Genomic DNA, 27,640 nt, shown 5'->3' on the forward strand with positions numbered 1-27,640 from the left:
TTCTCATTTGCAGGATCTGCACAGACTGCACAGAACCCTCCAGGCTCATCCGGAGCACCACAGAAAGGGTCCAGCCCCAAAACGCAACAGCCTCGTCCGAGTAAACGACGTTCCGGGTCTTCGGCCTCGTCCTCGGAGCAGAAGTCTCAACCACAGCTCAAGTGAGGCTCGTGAGCCGCCGGGACGCGGGCTAGGTCTTCGTGGTAAGCAGAGACGGTGAAGGCCTCTCGTGAATGCGCATGTGCACCTTTCAAGCATGTGGTGGAGGTTGATCAGCATGCAACATGCGGTATACTTCAAGATTGGCACACACACACACGCACACACACACACACACACACACAACACATACGCACACACATGATGTGCATAAAACGGCAAAGTCCTTCTGATGGGTGCATCACATGTGGGGTAAGGATAGCAGCACTTTGGAATGCTCAAGCAAATACCAGCAGAAGGGATGGCCGGCTTTATGTCCCCCACTCATCAGTGCAGCGAAACACCAGGATGAGCGTTCTTCGAGCCCGGACTCGACATCTCGAAAGCCAGTGTGGTCAAGTAATTACAGTCTTTATAACTAGATCTTTAAATTTTTGAAATCTTCGAAAAAAGTTGCAGCTTTTGACGTCTTCTTGGCTTTACCATAAATATCTTTTAGAAGGCCCACATACGATGATGACGTCACCATTTTGTGCGGTTTCACGTCTCATTTCCGAGGTGGTACTTCTGAAAGGGTTTCATGAAAACTCTTCGTGGAATCAAACTTGATATTAGGTCTTCATATTCTTCGTGAAATCCATGGAACAAACTTCGCCAGGATATATAAAAGGGATTTCCTCCTGGATTATAAAGGGTTAAAGACATGGTAGCTTATAGGTGTGCACACAGGACCTTTCTTTGTCTAGCCTGGGTTTGAATCCCAACGCAGGTATAAACTGTCACCCTGGTGTTTCACATGTGCTCCTTCCATCGGAAGGAAGTTCAGGTCGAGGACCCGTCTACCAGTACTGGTCCTTGGTGGACTTTAAAGATCCCACGGTGTCTTTCCCGAAGGTTCGTACGCATGTATGTCCGTAGGGTAGCTCCCATGGGGAGGAGGAAATTCCTGCTTTGGAAGTGCGGTGAGAAAGGTGGCGCACATATTTGTGACGTCACTAGCACCCAGACTGCCCCCAGGAAGTGACGGCTGTATTCGTCTCATCTAACAGTCCAATATTGTGTCTCGTGTATTCGTATGTGTATCAATATGTGTGTGTCTTCTCCACCATTAGACTTAGATCCTGCTTAAAACGAGACCAAAAGCCTAACAATGGCATAGCCATGCTTGGATCTGCTGAGTGGAGGATCTGCTGTTCCCCTGTCGTGTGACCAGATCCTCAGCTCTGATTGGTGGACGTTTGTGAGGGACATACAAACACTGGATAGACAGACAAACGCTGTTCCAGACGGTATATGCAGTAAACATTTGGCTGCCGAACCACGTTACCGATGACGTCATCAAATTGTTTTTCTCGAACAATTTATCCCTAGATTATGCTCAATAAATTTCATACTGATCGGATGAAGCGTTCTACTTCTCGAGTTATGACGTCATAATGCATCAACCTATTTTTCCCATGGAGCGGTTTTGAAGATATAGATGTGCATTATTTTTCGGTTTTCCAAGATGGCGCCCGTACCAGGTGACGTCATAATTATCATTTTAAAACATTATACAGGAGTGGGAGCTCCTATGGTGAAAATGTCGTGCCAATCAGACCAACGGTTGCAGAGAAAACGAATTTTATAGGGAATAAACCAGCAAACTGCCTGCGGAAGGGCCATACATACATACATACATACATACATACATACATACATACATACATACATATGTAAATACATACATACATACATACATACATACATACATGCATACATATGTAAATACATACATACATACATACGTAAATAGATACATACATGTATGCATACATACATACACACATACATAAATACATACATACATACATACATGTATGCACACATACATACATACATACATACATACCTAAATACATTCATACATACATACATGTATGCATACATACATACGTAAATGCATACATACATACATGTATGCATACATACATACATACATACGGACCTACATACATATGGATATACATACGGACATACATTCATACATACGGACGTACATGCATACACATGGACATACATACATACGGACATACATACAGACATACATACAGACATATATACGGATATACATACATACATACGGACATACATACATACAGATATACATAAATACATACGGACATACAGGCATACATACGGACATACATGCGTTCATACGGACATGCATACATACATACATACATACATAGGGACATACATACATATGGACATACATGCATATGTACTTACATACGTACATACATACGTACATACATATGGACATTCATACATAAGTACATACATACGGACATACATACATACAGATATACATAAATACATACGGACATACAGGCATACATACGGACATACATGCGTTCATACGGACATGCATACATACATACATACATAGGGACATACATACATATGGACATACATGCATATGTACTTACATACGTACATACATACGTACATACATATGGACATTCATACATAAGTACATACATACGGACATACATACATACATAGGGACATACATACATACGGACATACACACATACATACATACGGACATACATGCATACATACATACATACATACATACAGACATACGAACATACATGCATACGTACATACATACATACATAGATACGGACATACATACATACGGACATACATACGGACATACATACATACATACATACGGACATACATACATGCATATGGACATACATGCATACATACATACATACAGATATACATGCATACATACATACGGACATACATGCACACATACATACGGACATACATGCATACATACATACGGACATACATGCATACATACATACGGACATACACACATACATACATACGGACATACATGCATACATACATGCATACATACATACGGACATACATGCATACATACATACGGACATACACACATACATACATACGGACATACATGCATACATACATACATACATACATACGTACATACATACGTACATACATACGGACATGCATACATACGGACATACATACGGACATGCATACATACGGACATACATACATACATACATACGGACATACATACATACGGACATACACACATACATGTATACGGACATACATGCATACATACATACATACAGACATACATGCATACATACATACGGACATATATGCATACATACATACGGACATACATGCATACATACATACGGACATACATGCATACATACACACGGACATACATGCATACATACATACGGACAAACAAGCATTCATACATACGGACATACTTTCATACGGACAGACAAACGCTGTTCCACACGGCATTGCCCGATGCGATACACCGTATAAAAAGTGGCCGAGTTATCGCTGGCACCCTGAACCAATTACAAATTCCTCCTTTGATGTTCAATGGAACACCAGTCCTGCCTGGCCAGATGGTTCGTGAAAGACTTGGCCCAATAAAGTTCCCCGACCGACGTCACAAGAAAGTTGGAATAATTTGGCCCATTAAAGAGGTCATCGTCGTAGTAGGTATAGGGTTAAGCAACACCTGGCCCCATGGTCACGTGGCAGATATCGAAACTAGGGGAAAACCAATGAGTCAAAGTAATCTGAAATAATTATGGCAAACTTAACAGAGTAATGATTGGTCTATGTCGTATACCCCACACATTGGGTGTATCTGCGTTCCATGCTAAAAATGTAATTTTCAGAGTGAAAAGTGACACAGGCTGCAGAGTTTAATTACATCCAGGACTTTCCGCATAATCCTCTGGGATTTCAATCTTCAATTCGTTGTAAACTGAGCAATTTTAATCCCAATCTAGGCCGCAATTACTTTTAATTGGCCTTTCTAATTACTCACCATCACCAGCATTTTGCACGCTTTTCATAACTGGCGAATTTACATAATTTATTATATTGTCATTATTTATGTTCTTTTTTCGCCGAGCATGTCCTCTGTGGATTTCGGAGAAAGTTGCTCGTGTGAACTTCGTCCGCTCTGCAATGGCGCCATCATGCGGGATAGGCCCGAAATTGATCACGTTTGTGAAACTTTGTGTCCTCAAATGGTCTGCTTGCAATTGTTCTGAAAAATTCTGGCACAGGCCGAATCATACCAGAGACTTTTAAAACGGTACGTGCTGGATCCTCAGCATTTAGAGGATAGAGCACAGATAAACCACGTGGTTGGCATCCCTTGGATAGGAATATTCCTTATTAAACCTTAAAGGGGCTCCACTGACTGGAGAGAGAAAAGCACAACTTGATGGCACCACCGACACCTAAAAAGTTTAAGGGCCTTGTTTGTCTGATGTCAAGTTCTGTGTTGTCTGCTGTCTGTCTGCATGCGAGTGCATGATCTCCATTTGTGCCAGCTCTTCCATGAGCCTTAGAAACTGCAGGGAATTTTTTAAAGAGCTGCTGTTCAGATCCAGTTGCAGAATTTTCTTTACAGGGTCGGAATCGTGTACTCAATAAAATAGCCGATGATAAATCATATATCTTTAGTAATACTAGGAAGTTAGTTACTAAGTATTTAGTTACTAAGTAGTTAGTTACTAAGTATTACTAAACTTAGTATTTAGTAATACTAAGTTGGTCCATTGTACCAAATTTTCATTGGTCTTCACAACCTTGTAGCATACCTGCCTGCCAGACCCAGGGGGGTCTTTTGGGTCATTCGGGACTTTCTAGGTCTTTTGGGTCCTCAGTGATTTTGGGTCCTTGGGGACTTTTGGGTCCTCAAGGACTTTTGGGTCATTAAGGACTTTTGGGTCATAAGGACTTTGGGGTCATCTGGGTCCGCAGGGACTTTGGGGTCATTTTTAGGTCCTTGGAGACTTTTTGGTATTTTGGGTCATCAATAACTTTTTGGGTCCTTGGGGACTTTTCGGTCTTTTGGGTCATAAAGGACTTTTGGTCATTTGGGTCTTTTGGGGACTTTTGGGGTATTTTGGGTCCTCGGGAATGCTTGGGTCCTTCGGGACTTTTGGGTCATTTTTTGGTCCTCGGTGGAATTTTGGGTCATCATTAACTTTTTGGGTCCTTGGGAACTTTTGGGTCTTTTGGGTCATGAAGGACTTTTGGGTAATTTGGGTCCTCGGGGACTTTTGGGTCATTGGGGACTTTTGGATCCTTGGGGATGTTTGGGTCATTAAGGACTTTTGGGTCATCTGGGTATTTTGGGTCATCAAGGACTTTTGGGTCATCTGGGTGTTTTGGATCCTTAATATCCATGATGTGAACCTTCGTTCTCTCTGTCCTATCTGTTATTATCTTATGTTATTATTATGTTATGTTATTATTATCTTAATCTCTGTCTTAAGATCCTTAAGATCCAGATGACCGGGATATTTTGGGTCCTTGGGGTCTTTGGGGTCTCAAGTGTTAAAGGGTCTTCAAAGGTCTAAGGGGTCTCAGCAGTCTAAAGGGTTCAAAGGTACATTTGAATAGTACGTAATTAATTAATAGACGTCAAAATGTATGACACACACACACACACACACACACACACACACACACAACTCATCCATTTATAGTAGATAATCACTGGTTATAATAGACTAATGCTGTCTGTCTGTCTGTCTGTCTGTCCCATCCTGAAAGATGGAAACGCTCCTCGTGGAGAAAAATTATTGCTTCATAAAAAAAAGGAAGAGTTGCTTCAAATTAATCCAAACTTACGGGGAAATTATATTTCTTTCAATCACAAAAAATTGAATCCGGGCAGTGTATAATCTACAGACCGTTGCCTCAATCACTCGCGAATTTTTTTTTATTTGGTGTTAAGAAATACAGAACCCCCCATTTATTAACTCTTTCAACCAGGGCAAGAATAAAAGCTTCCTTTTTTACCACGGATTTTTTTTTTTACCACGGACATATATCTTGGTATTCTTACCACGGATTTCTGCTTGTGATTTTTTAATCAGGGTGTAAAACGGTACGAGAAGAGTTTGCTGTAGAGGACCATGGGGCCATCTCCTCACTGTGTTCACCTTTGTAGGTGGATCTGTAAACGGTTCCGATGAATAAGCACAGCATGGCGGAGTATTCGATCGACCGCCGTGTGGTGTGTTTTTATTTATCTGTCATCGACGACTTGCCATCACCATTTGCTTTTACACTTATAGGTAACCTACCTGCCTGATAGCGCACCAACCTTTTCTTTTGAAGTTTTGTATTTGCATGGAGAATGAACAAGTCACTTATCTTATGTCATCTCAGTCACTCATCGAGCCTGTCTCCTTCTTTCAAATATTGGGGGTGTTTTGTCACGTGTGTTGAGAATATCTGGTAATACATTCTGACTCTGTGATGGGTCCAGGTGTCATTAACTACTGCATTCTGAAAACCTGCTCAGCCGCTCTTGCACACATCCCCTTTCTGCTCTTTCGGGGAACCGGCCAGAGGTCTGCAAAATGTCCTCAGAAGGAAAGTCTGAGGTCACCTTCCGTCTACTTGGAAGTCAACCAAATCACTACATTACGCAAACTTGGTGCAAACACAGATCCGACAAGGAAAATCATGGAATCCATCATCCATCACAGTTGAAACTAGAAGGGCACTCAGTAGGGCGCACACCTCCGCCAGGCTGAACAGTTTATGGTTTCTATCCCACTGATAGGCCGGATTTGGATTCGGACCTGAACCAAAGTCTAATCAACTTGTTCCTCTCACCAAACCAACTCGTCCACCAAGTTTAGTCATAACTCGTCCATAACCTTTTGAGATATTGTGCGATGTCGTATGTATCGCTTTTCGCCCCATCTCTCAAAGGTGAAGAATCACTTAAAAAATTAATAATTCTTGTATCCGAATCCATATTCAGATATTCACCAAAATCGAATCCATTAATCCTTGTCTGTGATGTAATCCATTAATCCAAATCGAACCCAATCTGTCCACCACGTTTCGTCCAAATCCATCTAGAACTTTTTGAGATATCCTGATATGTATCGTTTTTGGCCCTATCGCTCAATGGTGAAGAATCACTTTAAAATTCTAGCAGCCGGATCCGAATCCGGATCTTCACCAAAATCTAACCATTTCGTCGTTGTCACATACGCTACATCTCTGCCCAATTTCGTTTGAATCCGTCCACAACTTTTTGAGATATCTTGTTAGCAGACAAACAAACAGACAAACAGACAGGAGTGAAAACATAACCTCCATCTACCTTCGGTGGTAGAAGGAATTAAATCATTATTTTGATCCAATGATCTGATCTCAAAACATCATGCTTGGTTTCTGAATCAGTAAATCCACCCTGAGGTGTGAGCTTCAATTCCTACTCCCGAATTTCAGATAAGAGATCATGGACGTCTCTCTGGGCATATCTCAAGCATTGAACACAGTCTGGCATCCTGGCTTGCTCTCCAAACTCTCAGCCAGCAGAATCCTCGGCCACCACCTCCTCCCATTTATTTCTGACTTCCTCCATTCTCATAGTCAGCATGTGATCTCACTGGTACTCTCTCATATCCTTTCATAGTCGAAGCTGGAGGGCCCCCAACGCAATGTCTTGGGACCAGTCCTGTTCATCTTCATCAATGATATTTCTGACTCTCTGGAAGCCCTCCTTTCTCTTTCCTGATGATTCCACCCTCTGCCGTATCATTCCTCATCCTTCAGATAGGCATGCAGCAGCCTCTTCCTTCTTTGCAGACTTCTATAGAATCAGGAACTTGTCCAACATTCATAATACGTCTTTCAACCCAGACAATTCCCTTACACTATCACTCTGTCTCTCCAAAGAGACTGTCTGGTGAAACCTCCCATCTATCTTCTTAACAATCCTCTTGAAGAAGTCCAGTCACTGAAACGTTTGGCCCTCACCTGTAAAACGGAAGCCACATTTCTAAGTTGGCCTCCAAAGCCAGTTGCTGACTGGGCATCCTTCATCAGGCAAAGTCTTTCATTGGAAACTCAGAAGTTCTGACAACCTACAAGGCCTTCATCCACAACTCGATGGAGTACTGCTGTCCTCTTTGGGCTGGGGCCTACCTCATGCCGAGCTTGTCTTGATGCCATGAAGAGCAAGGCCCTCAAATCATTGGAATCTCCAGTGAGCCAGCAGAATCTCTGGGCCTGTTGCTCCCACATCGTAACAGGCTGGTGGCCTCTCTGTCTTCTACCGCCACCTTTCTGGTCTTTTGCCCTCTACCATTTCTGTGCTCGTTTACACCCCCTCCCCCGCAACTTCTCCCAGGTTTCTCCAGGGTGAATTCATTCTGCCAAACTCCCAAGATCTAAACTCACTCTCACTTCTCCTCATTTGTCTTATTTTCTCTTTCCTTTGGAACCAACCTCGTCAGTGTATATTCTATCTCGTTCTTCCCTCCAGGATTGAACAACACACTGTTGGTGTGTTTCTCTCTTTAAATACATTCTTCTTGTTACGTTATGTTCTGGTGCTTTCTGTGTTCTATCTCCTCCATAAGCCTCAAGTTCATATACAGGGGGCTGCAAAAGTAGGTATACAGTAATGAAAAACAAAACGTGCGCACAAAACGTATTTTATTGATTATACAAGCATATCAATAATAACATATCAATAATAAACATATTAATCCCTCAAATGTTCAAACTGTTTGCCCCCGGCATTCACACACTCCACTAGTCGAGTGTTGACACCCATGCACACTCTGGCACAAAGGTTTTTATCAGCATCAATTTCCTGGCAAGCCTCCCGTATGAACTGAATCATGGCATCAACAGAACGTGGCTTGCGTGCGAAAACCCTGTCTTTTACACATCCCCAGAAAAAGAAGTCCATAGGGGTGAGATCCAGCGAACGTGGTGGCCAGTCAACGGCTCCCCGACGTCCAATCCACCTGTTGGGAAATTCTTTGTCAAGTAGCGCACGCACAGTGAGTGCGAAGTGCGGTGGCACCCCATCCTGCTGAAAGTAGAAGTCGTCCTGCTGCTGTTGTTCGCGTACCTGTGGTATGATTGTATCCGTCAGCATGTTCAGATACACGTGTTGATCGACAGTCCTGTGCAGAATGATAGGTCCAACGACACCTTTGCAGGACAGGCCAGCCCACACTGTCACCCCAGGTTGATTGAGCTGTTGCTCAATCGTGACTTTAGGGTTTTCAGTTGCGTAGTACACACAATTGTGCCGATTAATGGCACCCGATAGCTTAAAGTTTGCTAAATGATTTTGCGCAGAATGCTGTCACCCTCTCGTTCCTCGTTCAGGATGGCTTCGCACAATTGTAAACGCCGATCCGAGTCATCCTCTAATAAACCATGTATCAATCGTGGCACGTACATTTTCAGTCCTGCACGGTGCATCAAACGACCCAACGATCTGCGTTCAATACCCAATTCAGATGACGCCCTGTTTTTCGATTTCTGAGGGCTCTGGGTAAATGCCAGGGCGACTTGCATTGCATTCTCTGGCGTTGTAACGGTGACTGGTCGACCACTCGTCGGCGAGTTGTGGATAGACCCCGTCCTCTCAAATTTGTCACGTATCCGGTAAATCGTGAGCCTCGTTGGTGGAGGCAATGCAAATGTTTCTCGCCACTGCTCTCGCACACGTTCACTATCCTCCGTCTTCCAGTACTGTTTCAAAATCCATTTGCGCTCCTCGTCCGTTGAATTACCAGCCATCATTAAATTTCCACTTCACCTGCAAATAATAGATGTATTATAGAAAAAATTACGAAAATAAAAACTATTTAAAATGGTAATAATGATTTTAAAGAATTAAATGAATTCTAGTATTAAATGAATCCGAGCACCACTATTATAATACTGGTAATACTGGTATAATCCTTACTGTATACCTACTTTTGCAGCCCCCTGTATAATAAATAGCACCGCAAAGTGGGCATAACCCCTCAGCCCATGCATGGTGAAAGGAAGCCATGGCGGCCATATTGAAAATTGCAGCATGCCCATTTTCGAAAGGCACCTTCCTCTACTCAACCCCAACACACACTGCAAGCATGGATTTAATCGGACAAGCCGTTCTGCTCGAAATTGACGGAAACCAATTTCAAGATGACTATGGTGGCGGCCATATTGAAAATCGCAGCGCGCCCATTTTCGAAAGGAACCTTCCTCTACTCAACCCCAACACACTGCAAAAATGAATTTAATCGGACAAGCCGTTCTGCTAGAAATTGACGGAAACCAATTTCAAGATGGCTGCCGTGGCGGCCATATTGAAAATCGCAGCGCACCCATTTTCGAAAGGAACCTTCCTCGACTCAACCCCAACACACACTGCAAAAATGGATTTAATTGGTGAAGTCGTTCTCCTTGAAATTGATGGAAACCAATTTCAAGATGGCTGCCGTGGCGGCCATATTGAAAATCGCCAGCGCGCCCATTTTCGAAAGGAACCTTCCTCGACTCAACCCCAACATACACTGCAAACATGGATTTAATCGGACAAGCCGTTCTGCTGGAAATTGATGGAAACCAATTTCAAGATGGCTACCATGGCGGCCATATTGAAAAAGCAGTACACACATTTTCGAAGGGAACCTTCCTCTACTCAACCCCAACACACACTGCAAAAATGGATTTAATCGGAGAAGTCGTTCTCCTTGAAATTGATGGAAACCAATTTCAAGATGGCTGCCGTGGCGGCCATATTGAAAATTGCAGCGCGCCCATTTTCGAAAGGAACCTTCCTCTACTCAACCCCAACACACACTGCAAAAATGGATTTAATCGGACAAGTCGTTCTCCTTGACGACGGAAACCAATTTCAAGATGGCTGCCGTGGCGGCCATATTGAAAATCGCAGCGCGCCCATTTTCGAAAGCAACCTTCCTCTACTCAACCCCAACACACACGGCAAAAATGGATTTAATCGGACAAGTCTTTCTCCTTGAAATTGACCGAAACCAATTTCAAGGTGGCTGCCGTGGCGGCCATATTGAAAATTGCAGCACACACAATTTCGAAAGGAACCTTCCTCTACTCAACCCCAACACACACGGCAAAAATGGATTTAATCGGACAAGTCTTTCTCCTTGAAATTGACCAAAACCAATTTCAAGATGGCTGCCGTGGCGGCCATATTGAAAATTGCAGCGTGCCCATTTTCGAAAAGCACCTTCTTCTACTCAACCCCAACACACACTGCAAACATGGATTTAATCGGACAAGCCGTTCTTGAAATTGATGGAAACCAATTTCAAGATGGCTACCGTGGCGGCCATATTGAAAATCGCAGTGCGCCCATTTTCGAAAGGAACCTTCCTCGACTCAACCCCAACTCACACTGCAAAAATTGATTTAATCGGACGAGCCGTTCTGCTTGAAATTAACAGAAACCAAAAGTTGACGGACGCCCGGACGCCCGCCCGCCCGGACGACATCCCTGACGACATCGCTGACGACAATACCCCTTAGCCCATTGGGCTGAGGGGTGAAAAGGAGTTTTAAACTATCCACAAGAAGTTTTAAAAGTTTAGCAAAGAAAGACTTTCAAAATGACGTATGAATGCTTTTGAGGCCTTTCCCGTATGCGCTGTTTTGAGTTATCCACTTCCGGTAGCGCAGGCACTTTTATCCTGCCATTGCTAGGAAGAAATCTGTAAGTGAAATAGTCTTTCCAATGTAATTTTCAACAATTAAAGGAAAGAGCAGCAATTTCAAGATGATTACCCATAATTTATGTGTTCCTGAATGTAAATCCGACTTAAGAATATAGGGAACTAGCAAAGGCACCTGATGTTGCTGGGCAATTGTCCCCGATCACCTGAGAGCCTAGATAATCACGGCTCAATTAAACGAGATATTTGAATCTGTTTTGTTGTCAGACAAATGGAATGCACTCTCTAAACAACTATATAGGTATATGGATCAAATCCATTGTTTCAAATATGGATCAAAATTCCATGTTTTACAGGGTGTATATATGGAGAAGTTAGCTGAGGTGGTAACCTTTTTTCTACAAACTCTGCTTTAACCCTTGAGAGTTATGTCTTTGATGAGCAGTAAAATTACCTTGAAATCAACGTATAGGTTGTGTTTGTACTATTTTTAGTTTTTTAATAATTAGTGATTGGTGCATTTGAGAGGTCATGTGACTCCTTCGCTGATCTTATCGATGGTTGTAACAACCTAATTAACAGTTTTTTTTCAGATCTGATACCATACCTGATGATCGGAGCTCACCAACTCACATATTATATCGGTATAAATCCGGGAAAAAATTGGGATTTTTATAAAGCATCCTTACTAAAATCCATGGACTGGTGTGTGTGTGTGTGTGTGTGTGTGTGTGTGTGTGTGTGTGTGTGTGTGTGTGTGTGTGTGTGTGTGTGTGTGTGTGTGTGTATGCGTGCATGTGTGTGTCGCACTACTCCTACAGTTATTTTGTCCTCCTACATCCAGACTCACATCCAGGCCCGTTCCATCCAGGCTTGCAACACAGGATCAGCATGCTGCCAATTAGTGTATATGGGGTGCTTTTATCCTTATGCAGAGGGTGGGAGGTGAATTCTCTTTGTAAATGTGTATCGTGTAGTGCCACCTCCAGGTCAGAGAAGGTATTACAAGTCCCCACCCTTTACAGTACAGTATTCCTGGGAGGGGAAGGGAAGGCAGCATGAGGGGAGGAGAAGAGAAGGCAGCGTGAACGGAGGAGAAAAGAAGGTAGCGCAATCGAATGAGGGTTTGGCAAACTTAACAACAGGCGCAAAATAACAAAATAATTAATAAAGGATCAAATTCGTTGTCGTTGTTTGTTTGTATGCAGCCTGTGGCTGGTAGCGTGTTTGTGCCGCTGATGGAGTGCCCCAATTACCAGTGAGCTGGTACTCAATTTGTCAACCTCAGAAGGATGACAGGCTGTGTGAGCCCCCCTGGCGTTAATTCAACTAGGGCGTGCCCGTACTATATATATATCTAAAATTATATCCCCCCCCCCCTCTATTTACATGAAATGGTTTGGTCCATGAAATGGTTTGGTTCATTCGCAAAGCCAAAGCGAACGGCTTGCGAGTACGGTGACAATCCCCCCCCTCTATTTACATGAAATGGTTTGGTCCATTCGCAAAGCCAAAGCGAACGGCTTGCGGAGTTTGGTAAATAAATCGCCATAGCTCGGTAACTACTTCTCCGATTAATATGAAACCTTGAAAAGGCACATCCTCAGGTCCCCAGCAATATACCTGGCAAGTTTCAAGTATATCGGACCCGTGGTTGTCGAGAAACAGCGGTCACAGACAAACACACACACACACACACACACACAGACACACACACAGAGATTACTGGAATTATAGATAGATGATCGATCGACCAGGATTTGAATTCAGGATCCTCGGATTCCAAGCCAGCACCCTAACCATTGAGCCAACACCAGGCTCTATAAAATTCATTATAGATATGTAACTGTCTCTGGACATCCCGTTCAAACAGGATAGCAAACATCCAGTCGTTTTCAAACTGCACGTACCATTTTAACATAGATTACAACATGGGCTTCCCTTGAGGGATGCGACTCGACCTACAGCTACCACCATGATGCGTGCCTGCTGTGAAACTGGACCTCTTGAGGCGAAGGTTACTTTTTAAACTTTTGTCAGATTTAACTAAGACAATGAAACACACGTTTAATATATCATCTTAACATTGTCTTGAATGTCAATTTGTAATTTTAGTTTCAAAAACAACAAATAAAAGTCAATTGCACCCCTTCCTGGTTTCCATCCCTTCCCCTCCCTCATTCCACCCGCCAATCCCCACTTCTTTAACACACTCAATATGGGCCCATCATATAGAGGGTATTTTATAAACAGATGCTTCAAATCTTTGGGTTTCCTACAAGTATCGCAGGTACCAGTACAGTAGAGTAACACCCTATCCTATGGAGGTATGAATCAAGATGAGGGATCTTTCTGAGCATATGCACCGAGCATTCTGGGGCGGATTGGATTATTACGTCATTTTTTAAAGTCACGTATTGTTTGGAGCTTTAAAACTTTCCTAAGACTGGAATTCAGAAGGTGTTTTTAAAATCCAAGCAAGTTCCGCATTCTCGTGCAATTTCAAAAGTTCAGTAGGTTAAAAAAATTACGGACGGGAAAATTCCCCTAAAATTAAGGACGGGTTAATTTGCCCAGAATTGGTGTATTTTATTTAGACAATTGTAGTACCTTCTCCCAGAGGAAGCGGCGCTATGCCATACATATTTATACGGAGAGAATTGAGGTGCTCCCCCTACCCTGAACCCCCACGACGTTTTTTTTTGTTTTTTTTTTTACACCATAAAACTTTTCCCGGCGCATCTGGAATCCAACCAGCAACCTTCACCTTATTCCATGCAGCGGTCTGTCGTGCATCGAAGCCAAACCCAGAAAAAAACACTTCTCAAATTATCATATGACGATGATTCACTTTACTTAGGCAGTTAAGACTGAAAAATAGGGCGTATCGTTCATTTTTTCAGGAAAGCACCAAATTTGGCACAGATGTAGTATGGACCTATACAATTGTTTTCCTGAGGGGCGCCCAAAAATTCAGAACCCCTGGTGGCCGCCATATTGAATTTCAACATGACCGCCCTCTGTGACCTATTTCCCTCAATAACTTCTATACTATGAGCGATAACACCACAGTTCCAGTGTCTTACCCCATGTTTTAATGGTCTCTGAATCCAATGGGATCAATTGCATAAAGATTGGCATCCATCATCTTTAATTTCAAGATGGCCGCCATGGTGTTTCCATTTTCCTTGAATCTCTCATAGTATTTTAGGTAAAATTTCAATTCCAAGTGATACACATTGTTTTATTGGTCTCTGATAACAATGGAATGGTATTAATTAATCAAAGTTACACACAGTTGCAGTTTTAACTTAAAATATTGTGGGCACTTGAAAGGTGGAGGCTCTCGCACAGACGCGTAGTACTACAAGCACTGTCCTTCGCAGTCACACAGTGATGTGCAGGGCAGATTTGCCCTGGAGCATTTACAGTTGCCTTTACAGGCCGACTTACAATGGCAGCTTGTAAGCTCTGAACATGCCTCCTGTATCAGTGGTATTGTGGTCCAAATTGGTGTCCAAGAAGTCCCTGTTTTCATCCAGCCCCAATCAGCTGGTGATGGAAGTTCTGGGTAGGGCACAAGTGCCTGACTCCATACATGTCCAGCCTGAAAACATGCACGTTTTAGGTGTTGTTCGAAGGCGTCTGCTGTTGGGGGAATGTGATCAATAATTGTTCTTGCCTTCTTCGTGAACAAGTGTCAGCGCATGTCATTCACTGTCTTTATCTCGGTAATCCGGTCATAGAGGATGGCAACATATCTTTCTATGCTCTGTAGTTCCATAGTAATAGCGTCCACAGATGGCCCATAAGCGAGAGCATGAAAGGTCTGCGTGATGCTGGGGTATGCCTCCCAAGCCTTCCAGGCTGCCTTTTTCCCAATTTGGGCAAAAAATGACACTGTGGCGCAGCCAGTGAAGGCATGAAATAATGGCAAAGACTCGGACTTCCTGTGGCCAAGGCCGGTGGCAATTTTATGGATGGCAAGGTAGTGGTAGCTTTTACCAGTGCCAATGGCAATCCAGAGTTCCTCCACACCGTGTGACTGGTAGGTAAAGTAGTGTGCTATTGCCAAGACCACAATATCAGAATCTACAGTTCGAATCAATACCCGTTTTCTCCCCTTTTTCGCGGCATCCAGGACATTTTTTTGGATTTTTTGAGTTTTCTGAATTTTTGGGCGCCCCTCAGGAAAACAATTGTATAGGTCCATACTACATCTGTGCCAAATTTGGTGCTTTCCTGAAAAAATGAACGATGCTTCCTCTTAACTGCCTAACTACTTGGACTTATAAAAGTGCAGTCATTGAAAGTAAAGTTCTCACGTGACTTTTAAAAGTTTAAAAGTTTAAGCATGGAGTTTCCTAAGCTTAGCATTAACATGTACTTTCCCGAAAAAAATTAGCTTTCACATTTTGGGTTTTTTTTAAGTTTAGCATTGTCATCCAGTTCGTAAAGTTAGATCTACCAGAAAAAGGACAATTTATAAAGAGCAACACCTCCTCCTCACACCCCCCATTCCAACACGCTCTCACCACCTCCCCAATCTTACTTGTATTCTGTCTTATCCAATTTCCAGCAAATCACAGTCGTTGACCTCAACCTTGAGCACCCGGGAGAGCGGAGCCGGTATCGGTCAAGTGAGCACACCAGAGGAGACGAAAGCAGAGTCAATTCGCAGTCTACGGATGTCTTTCGCCAACCTCTTCTCAGAATGAGAACATTCAGCTTTTCCTTCTTCTCCATCGTGTGGTCCAGCTGCGCCGGTCAAGCTCTTATTCGTGTTTAAAGCCATAGTTCATCCACCCCGGTGTTTTTTTTCTTTTCTTTGAGTTAATGAATTGGCAATTTTGGAATGTTTAGGATCTGCACTTGCCAAATACCTTAAATGTTTTCGCTCAAACACTGTACACAGACTCACAAAACACAAGGGAGGGAGTGCGGGGTGTTCGAACTGTTTCTTACGATTGTTCTTCATTGTACTTGTTTTTACCTTTTCGACCCAGAGTATAAAGGGCAACCCTATCCGGTCTTGGGCCCACAGCTATTCTTGACCAGTGGTAATGAAGTGCCGAAACTGCTGTAGTATGTAAAATGTCAGTGCAATGCCATAAAGTTGTAAGTTCTGATGTGCTGGCACTGATAAGGCGACGTCCCAAAAATGGACCCCGTGTCCCAATTACCCCAAAAAAGTGTCCGAAAAAGGATGAGAGCCCATCTTGGGCATTGGGTGGTCCTGGTGCTTTCGCGATTAATTGACGACAGAGTGGGATTCCACTAATGCTTAGGTAATGTTTAGTTGAACCTTTCAAACAGTATGTGACGATGCAGATCCATATAGAACCACCACATGACGCATCCTCAACAAAGCCTGCAGTCTTCATGGATTTTAAGGTGCATCAAAAGGTAACGTTACATCATCACCTGAACGAGCTTGCGAAGTTTTGTGCCCCCATATCATGGAGTATGGTAGTACTCAAAATAGATGGATCGCATGGCGAAACTAGAAGGGCAATCGGTACTAACTCGTCCATAACTTTTTTAAATATCATATTGTATATCGCTTTTCACCCGATCTCTCAATGGCAAAGAATCACTTCAAAAATTAAATAATTCTCGTATCCGAATCCATATTCAGATCTTCATCGAATCGATTCGTCCTTGTCACACACATAACCTGTCCAAAACGTTTCCTCCAAATCCGTCCATAACTTTTTTGAGATATCGTGCTACGTATCGGTTTTAGCCCTATCACTCAATGGTGAAGAATCACATTAAAAATTAAATAATTCTCATATCCAAATCCATATTCAGATTTTCACCAAAATCGAATTGATTCGGTCTTGTCACACACCCAACCTGTCCACCAAGTTTGGTCCAAATCCGTCCATAACCTTTTTGAGATATCGTGCTATGTATCGGTTTTAGCCCTATCTCTCAATGGTGAAGAATCACTTTAAAATTCCAGTAGCCGGATCTGGATCTTCACCAAAATCTAATCAGTTCTTGTCAAACACCCAACCTCTCTGTAAAATTTCTTCCGAATCCGTCCACAACGTTTTGAGGTATCTTGTTCACAAACAAACAGACAGGGCTGAAAACATAAGGTGGCGGAGGTAAAAATAGCCGCCCCATATAATACGGAGTCGTAATGTGACGACCACAACTCCAAAGTAAGAGTTTCCTGAACGAAATGGAGTTTTTCACTTCGCAATTACACCTCTCAAGACATACAAGGAACGACCAAACATCCTGCAACCTCAGTATGGTAAAGAGCCGTAAAAAAGCATTGTTTGTGACGTCATCGACGCCATGTTGTTCTAGAAGCCGTCGTTACGGACGCGGTCGTTTTTGGTCATTACGTTTGTTTCTCTGTGTTCTTCGGACCAAATCCTAGCGCATATTATCGTACCAGCCTAACAGAAGGTTCAAATCGGACAAAACAGCCGAACCTATTGAACCTTTTCCTGGTTTAGGGTCCAAGTCGGCAGATTAGGGTCCAAGTGTTTTTGAAGAGCGTCTCCGTATGAAGAAGAGTCGCTCGAACCCGTGTGCATGTTCTGTTGATGTTCTTATGCTGTTATAGTGAAGTTGGAGACTTTCCTTTTCACACTGATTTATGGGGTTCATCCAAAGTGGCGCATGTTGTGTATATTTTCGCTTTTCTCACGAATGTCTGCGCGGTTTCAGGTGTTTCCACTCGTACATGCTCCTTCGATTCCTCCACGGCAATTTTGTCCACATTTCTGCATGCTAATACTAATAGAGAAAGACAAGATGCACATCTGCACGTTCCGACGAAACCAACCCCCACCCACACCCGCGAGGAGGCCTCGTGTGACGTCACCGCGTCTGCACCGGCGCAGCCTCCGTCGGCCACGTGCGTTCACCGATCTGCCTGAGCCCGTCCGTTTGTCTCGTCGTTTTACTGTAATAATTTGTTTGTTCCATTGGAAAAATTGGAAATAAATTTGATAGTTGTTGTGCACGTGCTACTTCGTCTACCCTTCAATGTTTGATCCCTTTCACTCATGCCAGGGGAATTATATCTTTCTTCGCTTTATGACGTCAGTATAGGTAGCACTCTTTATATTATGTTTTTCTTTCTTTAAACAAAATAAGTGAAGGAAACAATCCAAGAGATTCCCCATCTCTAACCACGATCGTTATTACCCCCCATTAACCTTCCTAACCCAACCCTCTTGAAATGCTTGCAAGTTGCAGGGGTTTTTGTTTCCACTACCTCCTCGTCCTCCATCTCCTCATCATCCACCCCACTGTCAGTTCATACCCCATGTCACGTCGCTCTTCCATGAGCCTCAATTTTTCAGAGTGAAAAAAAAGAAGGTGCATGTGAATTGCTTCAATTTTTTTTTTTTTTTTTTTTTTTTTGTATACAAGATCGAGGCTCGTGAAAGAGCGAACATTAATCACACAGAAAGACAAACCGACACATAAAACATATAACATCGGGAGCGGTAGACAAGATGGGGAGAGAGGGGGAAGGACACAAACACAACATTTGAGAGCAGGGACCGAGAGACATGGAGACATCGAGAGATCTGAGAGAGGGCGAGGGCTTTGGGGGAGGGGGGGGCATGGGAAGGGGGCGGTGGGAGAGGTATAAAACATATGGACACTGCCAGGACTTCCAGGAAAGAAGTTGGAATTTCAAACAAGGTGGATCTGGGGTGAATTAGCGGGGGTAGAAAAGATCAAGGTTTTGGATGGGGGAAGATAAGAGATGGTGGTGAACAGCTGTTTTAAAGACCTGGAGGGAGGAGTGGGATTGAAGGGAGTGAGGGAGTTTGTTCCAGAGGCGGGAGAAAAGAGGAATGAAAGAGTGAAGGTGAGCAGAGAGCCGAGATTTCGGCAGTTTAACCATCAGAGGGTTGCTGGCAGATCTTGTGCGACCTGTAGGAATATTTGGGGGACAGAGCACAGAGAGAGCTGGGGGTGCAAGGCCGGAGAGGAGTCGGTAGAAGACAGAAAGACCACCTACCTGCCTGCGGTGAGTGAGTGAAAGGCCCTCAGAGATAGCTTCATCGCGGGAGATTCCAATAATTCTGAAAGCTTTGGTTTCAACAGCGTGAAGCCGAGCTAGGTGTGAGGCAGGAGCACCGGCCCATAGGGGAGAACAGTATTCCATTGAGCTGCGGATGAAAGCCTTGTATGTGGTGAGGAGCTCAGGTGTGCCGAGGAAGGACTTCGCACGACGGAGGATGCCCAGTCGGCGACTGGCTTTGGAGGCCAGCTTGGAAATGTGGTTTTCCCAAGAAAGATCATGGCAGATAGTGAGACCCAAAATCTTGAGCGACAGAACTTCTTGGAGAGGATTGTTGAGAAAGTAGATGGGAGGGTTGTCCAGTCGATCTTTTCGGAGAGACATAGTAAGAGTGTGAGATTTGTCAGGATTGAAAGACATGTTCCACTTGTTTGACCAGTCTGTGATTTTGTCCAGGTCTTCAGAGAGTGAGGAGGCAGCAGACTGCCGATCTGAGGGAAGAGGAATGGAGCGGCAGAGAGTGGAGTCATCAGCAAAGAGATAGAGAGGATTTTCTAGAGAGTCAGAGAGATCATTGATGAAGACCAGAAAAAGCACGGGGCCCAGAACACTGCCTTGGGGAACTCCAGCCTGAACAGGAAGAGGAGATGAGAGAAACCCATTCAGGGCCACACGTTGACGGCGACTAGAGAGGAAGTCCGCCAGCCATGCGTGGAGATTTCCATGGATACCAAAGGAGGAGAGTTTGGTGAGCAGAGTGGGGTGCCAGACCGTGTCGAAGGCACGTGATATGTCGAGGGAGACAGCTCTAATTTCCTGTTTGGCATTGAGGACCTCCATCCATTGTTGAGACAGCAGAAGCAGCATGTCCAGAGTAGAGTGACCTGGTCTGAAACCAAATTGATGATCAGAGATCAAGCCATTGGAGAAGAGGAAAGATTTCATATCCGAAGCAATGATGGATTCCATGACTTTGCTGATAATTGGGAGAAGGCTGATTGGTCTGTAGTTGCTAGGATCTGTTTTTGCACCTTTTTTGTGCAAAGCGGTGATGTTGGCTGATTTCCAAGCAGATGGCAGTTGACCTTGAGCAAAAGAGAGGGTGAAGAGAACAGAGAGAGGGTGAGATAGAGCAGCAGAGCAGGATTTTAGGACCCGTGGGCTGATGCCGTCGGGTCCAGTTGCAGAATCAGAGTCGAGGGTTGACAGAAACTTTTCCACCTTGTCAGGAGGAAAGGACACGGAGTCCAGGAGCAGCAGGGTACGACTGGGTATGGTGGGTACAGAGAGGGATGGGTTTGGGACACAAGATTTAGAGGCAAACACAGAGTTGAGGCATTCAGCTTTTTCACGTGTGGAGTCAGCTGTGTAGCCGTTTGAGGTAAGGGAGGGGATGGAGGGGGAACAAACACCAGAAACGGATTTGACCAGACGCCACCAGGATTTGGAAGAGGGAGACAGATAAGAGAGTTCGGTCTTGAGAACGGAGAGATATTGTTTCCTGGCTCCCCTGAGGGTGGACACACACTTGTTTCGGGCTTTGTGAAAGGAAATGAGATTTCCTTCCGTTGGATTTGCTTTCCAGGAGACGAAGGCAAGTTGTTTCTGGGCAACAGCCTCACCACAAGATTCCGTGTACCATGGACGGGAGGAAGGGTATGACAACTGAAGACGAGATGGGATAAATCTGTGCATGAGAGAGAGCAATTTACTTTGGAAGAATTCCCAGGATGAGTTGATGTCAGAGGTGGTAGAGATGGGAGACCAGTCCAGATGATTGATTGCTGCTTGAAGACCGTGCCAGTTGGCCTGAGTGAAATGCCAAACTCGTCGACGCTGAGCAGGCTCCCTGAGGATGGTCAGAGAGATGTCCACTTTAACAAGGACATGATCAGATGATCCGATCGGAGCAGAAGAAGAGCAGCAGACATTTTCAGGGAAGTTAGTCATAACCAAGTCCAGAAGAGAAGATGTTCCGTTGACTGAGATCCGGGTCGGGAAATTGACAGATTGTGTCAGTCCCAGTGAGTCGCAGAAGTCCTTTGCTGAGGAGCCATGGCTGGTGAGAGAGGTACCCACACCCAGCCAACTGGCATGATGACAGTTGAAATCACCACATATGAGGAAGAGAGAGTTGGGATGAGTAGATAGAAGTTGGTCCATATCATCAGACAGCGAGATGTAGATGGAGTCATCACTGTTTGGTGGACGGTACAACACACATATGAACAAGAGGTGGGAGCGAAGGGGAAGCCGTAGCCAGAGGGATTCCTGGGGGTGAGGTGGAGAGAGTGCAGTGCAGGGCGAGTGAGGAAGAGAGTTTTTGATAAAGATAGCAACCCCGCCTCCAGGACGAGGCTCAGGTCTATCATACCGGAGGAGGGAGTAGCCCGGGAGAGATACTATGGAATCAGAGACATCATAAAGGAGGAAAGTTTCTGTTAAGCAGATCACGTCTGGTTTGACAGAAGCAACCTGTATGGAGAGATCAGTTAAGTTTGAACGAAGGCCCCGGATGTTTGAGGTCCATACCGTTAATGAAGAGGAAGGGGGAGCATCAGATACAGAACAGGGGGGAGGAGGGGTAGGGTAAGATGTGGAAGAGGTGGAAGAGGTAGGGAGAGCTGTTGAAGGTGTGTCAGAGATTTCAGAATAGCTCGGAGAAAGGGAAGGATGGGGCGGACAAAAGGTTTGATGGTGATTGGGTGAGCCACAATGAGGTGTTATTTGAGGAGGGGAAAGAGCGAGGCAGAAGGTTGGGGGAGATGGAGGTGAGAGTTTGAAGGGGGAAGAAGCGGGGAGGACGCTTTGAGGAGGGGGAGTGAGAGGGGGGAAATTGAGAAGCAATGAGGGTGGGGAGATTTGAAGGGGAGGGGTGAGGGGGGAGTTTGGGAGGGAAGGGACAAGGGGAGGGATTTGAAAGAGATGGGATATGGGGGAGATTTGGAGGGGAGGGGTGAGGCAGGAGTCTAGGAGGGGAGGGGCGAGGGAGCGTCTTGGCGGGGAGGGGTGAGGGGGTAGTTTAGGAGGGAGGGGGCAAGGGGGGAGATTTGAAAGGGATGGGTGATGGGGAAGATTTGGAGGGGAGGGGTGATGGGGAAGATTTGGAGGGGAGGGGTTATGGGGAAGATTTGGAGGGGAGGGGTGAGATTGGATTTTTGAAAGTGTACGATTTATGGGAAACGAACATTTATTGCAAAATGAGTTTCTTGTGACCTTCGAGTTAAAAATACGTTTAAGGACGCTGGATGGAGGATGGAGTGCAGGAGAGTTTAGGGAATGTAGAAAAAAGGCACTATAGGAGATGGATATTTTTTTTGGGATGAATTGATTTGGTGAGCAAGTCGAAAGCAGCCTTTTAAAGAAGAAGAAGAAAAAGGTGTTATAAAATATGACGGAATACATAACTTGAGGGGAAAGTGTAAACATTGAAGGTTAATGAGTGAAAACTATCTGGGGAAATGGGGGAGAAACACGTGGTCGAAGAACGAACGAACGAATAAGAATGAATAAACGAATGAGAACAGAGAAGGAAATGTTTTTGTTTTTTTTTGTTTGTTTTTTTTTTAGTTGAGATTTACACAAGGAAGTAGGCTATGGGTGAAAAGACTGGGAATACAGAGAACGAAAGTTATTGGATCACAAACGACGGACCGCTGAGAAAAACAAAGCCTCAAGGTTGTACAGTGCACACTGTACAAGGCCTCAAGACACGACACGAATTAACACGATTTTCAATACAGGTATGAAAGATTTGCACCGAAAAATCTTCGTCGGGACACAATATACGTACAACACCATAAATAAATACAGTTTTAACGAAATGGGAACAATCACTTAACTTCGATTTCAAATCGTTCGCGACGCGGCAAAGGCCTTGCTCGCGACACGGCAAACAGACGATCAATTTATGAAAGATAAACACCGAGAAACAACCAAAGTTGCACACAATAACTTCACACACCGAAAAAACTTTTAGTTAAATTTTTTTAAGTATATTTGCCTTCAAAAGGGCTTCCCCACTGATAGGATATGCCTCACACTTCATTCCACACCATGGGAATTCCCGCTAAGAGATTTTGTGTGCATGTATATATATATATATATATATATATATATATATATATATATATATACATATATGTATATATATATATATATATATATATATATATATATATATATATATATATATATATATATATATATACAGTCGGACACCGTCGGTATATATATACAGTCGGACACCGCTATTCACGGTTCCGCCATTCACAGTTGCTAAAATGCAACCTGTTTCTCTATTCGCGGAAAAGTGCCCACAAATTCGAGGGTCTTTTCTTATTCGCGGTCGTGTCCCGCGAAATCGCGGGTTTTCGGGGGCACACAAAAAAGCGCTATCTTGACACACTAATAAAAATCCATCTTTCACCAGCCATGCCCAAAGCAGCTGGGCATACGAAAAAAAAAACTTCCACAAGCTGCAAGCATGACCTGCTTATACATTCCCTACCGTGTGCTCCACATTTTCATTGACCTTCTGGATTATCATTGACTTTAGCGGGATTTGCCTCGCCATTTGCGGGATTATCGCTGACATTCGCGGGATTTGCCTCGCCATTTGCGGAATTATCGCCGACATTCGCGGGATTTGCCTTGCCATTTGTGGGATTATCGCCAACATTCTCGGGATTTGCCTCGCTATTTGCGGAATTATCACTGACATTCTCGGGATTTGCCACGCTATTTGCGGGATTATCGCCGACATTCACGGGATTTGCCTCACCATTTGCAGTATTATTGCTGACATTGGCGGGATTTGCCTCACCAATTGCGGGATTATCGCGACATTCACAGGATTTGCCTCAACATTTGTGGGATTATCGCTGACATTTGCGGGATTTGCTTCGCCATTTGCGGGATTGTCGCTGACATTCGTGGGATTTGCCTTGCCATTTGCGGGATTATCGCTGACATTCGTGGGATTTGCCTTGCCAATTGCGGGAATATCGCCGACATTCGAAGAATTTGCCTCACCAACTGCGGGAGTATCGCCGACATTAGCAGAATTTGCCTCACCATTTGCAGGATTATCGCCGACATTCGCGGGATTTGCCTCGCCATTTGCAGGATTATCGCCGACATTCGCGGGATTTGCCTCGTCATTTGCAGGATTATCGCCGACATTCGCGGGATTTGTCTCGCCAATTGCGGGAGTATCGCCGACATTCGTGCGATTTGCCTCGCCATTTGCAGGATTATCGCCGACATTCGCGCGATTTGCCTCACCATTTGTGGGATTATCGCCGACATTCGTGGGATTTGCCTCGCCATTTGCAGGATTATCGCCAACATTCGCGGGATTTGCCTCGCCATTTGAAGGATTATCGCCGACATTCATGGGATTTGCCTCGCCATTTGTGGGATTATCACCGACATTTGCGGGATTTGCCTTGCCATTTGTGGGATTATCGCCAACATTCGCGGGATTTGCCTCGCCATTTGCAGGATTATCGCCGACATTCGCGGGATTTGCCTCGCTATTTGCGGAATTATCACTGACATTCTCGGGATTTGCAACGCTATTTGCGGGATTATCGCCGACATACACGGGATTTGCCTCACCATTTGCAGTATTATCGCTGACATTCGCAGGATTTGCCTCGCCAATTGCGGGATTATCGCGACATTCACAGGATTTGCCTCACCATTTGTGGGATTATCGCTGACATTTGGGGGATTTGCTTCGCCATTTGCGGGATTGTCGCTGACATTCGCGGGATTTGCCTTGTCATTTGCGGGATTATCGCTGACATTCGCGGGATTTGCCTTGCCAATTGCGGGAATATCGCCGACATTCGCAGAATTTGCCTCACCAACTGCGGGAGTATCGCCGACATTAGCAGAATTTGCCTCACCATTTGCAGGATTATCGCCGACATTCACGGGATTTGCCTCGCCATTTGCAGGATTATCGCCGACATTCGCGGGATTTGCCTCGTCATTTGCAGGATTATCGCCGACATTCACGGGATTTGTCTCACCAATTGCGGGAGTATCGCCGACATTCGCGGGATTTGTCTCCCCATTTGCGGGATTATCGCCGACATTCGCGCGATTTGCCTCGCCATTTGCAGGATTATCGCTGACATTCGCGGGATTTGCCTCGCTATTTGCGGAATTATCACTGACATTCTCGGGATTTGCCACGCTATTTGCGGGATTATCGCCGACATACACGGGATTTGCCTCACCATTTGCAGTATTATCGCTGACATTCGTGGGATTTGCCTCGCCAATTGCGGATTATCGCGACATTCACAGGATTTGCCTCACCATTTGTGGGATTATCGCTGACATTTGGGGGATTTGCTTCGCCATTTGCGGGATTGTCGCTGACATTCGCAGGATTTGCCTTGTCATTTGTGGGATTATCGCTGACATTCGCGGGATTTGCCTTGCCAATTGCGGGAATATCGCCGACATTCGCAGAATTTGCCTCACCAACTGCGGGAGTATCGCCGACATTAGCAGAATTTGCCTCACCATTTGCAGGATTATCGCCGACATTCGCGGGATTTGCCTCGCCATTTGCAGGATTATCGCCGACATTCGCGGGATTTGCCTCGTCATTTGCAGGATTATCGCCGACATTCACGGGATTTGTCTCGCCAATTGCGGGAGTATCACCGACATTCGCGGGATTTGCCTCGCCATTTGCGGGATTATCGCCGACATTCGCGCGATTTGCCTCGCCATTTGCAGGATTATCGCCGACATTCGCGTGATTTGCCTCGCCATTTGTGGGATTATCATCGACATTTGCGGGATTTGCCTCGCCATTTGCAGAATTATCGCCGACATTTGCTTCGCCATTTACAGAATTATCGCCGACATTCGTGGGTTTTGCCTCGCCATTTCCGGGACTTTCATCGACCTTCACGGATGATCATCGGCATTCTCAGGATTTGCTTCACTATATGCGGATTTTGCTTTGCCATTCACGGTTTGTTCCTCTCTATTCATATATTTTCGCCATTAGTGAACCAATTCCCCCTTTTTGCATTGAACCAATGCCCCCCAATTCGCGGTTTCGCAATTCGTGGAATTTTCCAGGAACATGACCCCTGCGAATAGCGGAGTCCCAAGGTATTTGAAATGATGCAGCCTCTCAAACACACGATCTGCAACATCAGGTGAGCTTCCCAGTACTAAAACAAAAGGTGTAAATGAATTATATACTGTGCTCCAGGCTTCACAGGTAAGGGTGGTCCATGGCGAACAAATTCACTGGTTGTGCCACACAGAAAATATGAAAGTATCGCAGGCAGTGCCAGATGCGCCACAACTTCTGCAATGACCCTCTGTACATGTACTTGGCATCTTTTGTTGCCCACTCCAAACGATGTTTGATGCCCTGTTGAGTAAACTTCAACGGTAAATTGAAAACATCAGTGTGTGGTGATGGAACGAGTGGTGGACACCTGCTGTGAATGAGAAGCTATATGCAGACAATGCAAGGTCGCTCATTCAAGTAGCAACTTCCTTTTGTGTTGGGTACCCTTCTTATGTTTCCACTACTGTCTGACCTTAAACACATGCACGCATATCTCTCCCAGGAACTTTCTCTAGACAGGGAGAAGGCAGAGAGGGAAACTCACTGCTTGTGTCTTCTTTTCTTTCTTTTTTCTCCTTTATTGGGGGTTTACAGAGTCAAGGCTTGTGGAAAAGCTGGAACACTGGACAGATCAGGATGCAATCGAACAAAAGGAACATTCGAGAGGGGGGACATCAACAGCATGGTTAGGAAATATCATGATTTTGGGTTGGAGATGATCTGAGATGATGACGAAGAGTTGTCTTGAAGACTTCAAGGGAATAATGAGATTGAAGAGAATGTGGAAGTTGGTTCCAC

The 27,640-nt window shown here is 44.5% G+C and overlaps 2 protein-coding genes across 3 annotated transcripts in view; one reads left to right on the plus strand and one right to left on the minus strand.

Moving 5' to 3' along the window:
- Window positions 1-18,705, plus strand: part of LOC137416504 (synapsin-2) — a 360,597-nt gene extending 341,892 nt beyond the window's left edge. For both annotated transcript variants that reach the window (XM_078770286.1, XM_078770287.1), the window contains exons 13-14: window positions 14-161; window positions 16,303-18,705. In XM_078770286.1, the coding sequence (XP_078626412.1) occupies window positions 14-161; window positions 16,303-16,441 (287 nt within the window). In that variant the 3' untranslated portion in view covers window positions 16,442-18,705. The remainder of the gene's footprint in view (window positions 1-13; window positions 162-16,302) is intronic.
- LOC144889570 (uncharacterized) overlaps window positions 1-27,640 on the minus strand; it is a 434,610-nt gene that overhangs the window by 285,496 nt on the left and 121,474 nt on the right. The window lies entirely within an intron of this gene.

This window comes from Myxine glutinosa, chromosome 1, assembly GCF_964187855.1.
Source record: "Myxine glutinosa chromosome 1, kmMyxGlut1.1, whole genome shotgun sequence".
Taxonomy (NCBI): domain Eukaryota; kingdom Metazoa; phylum Chordata; class Myxini; order Myxiniformes; family Myxinidae; genus Myxine; species Myxine glutinosa.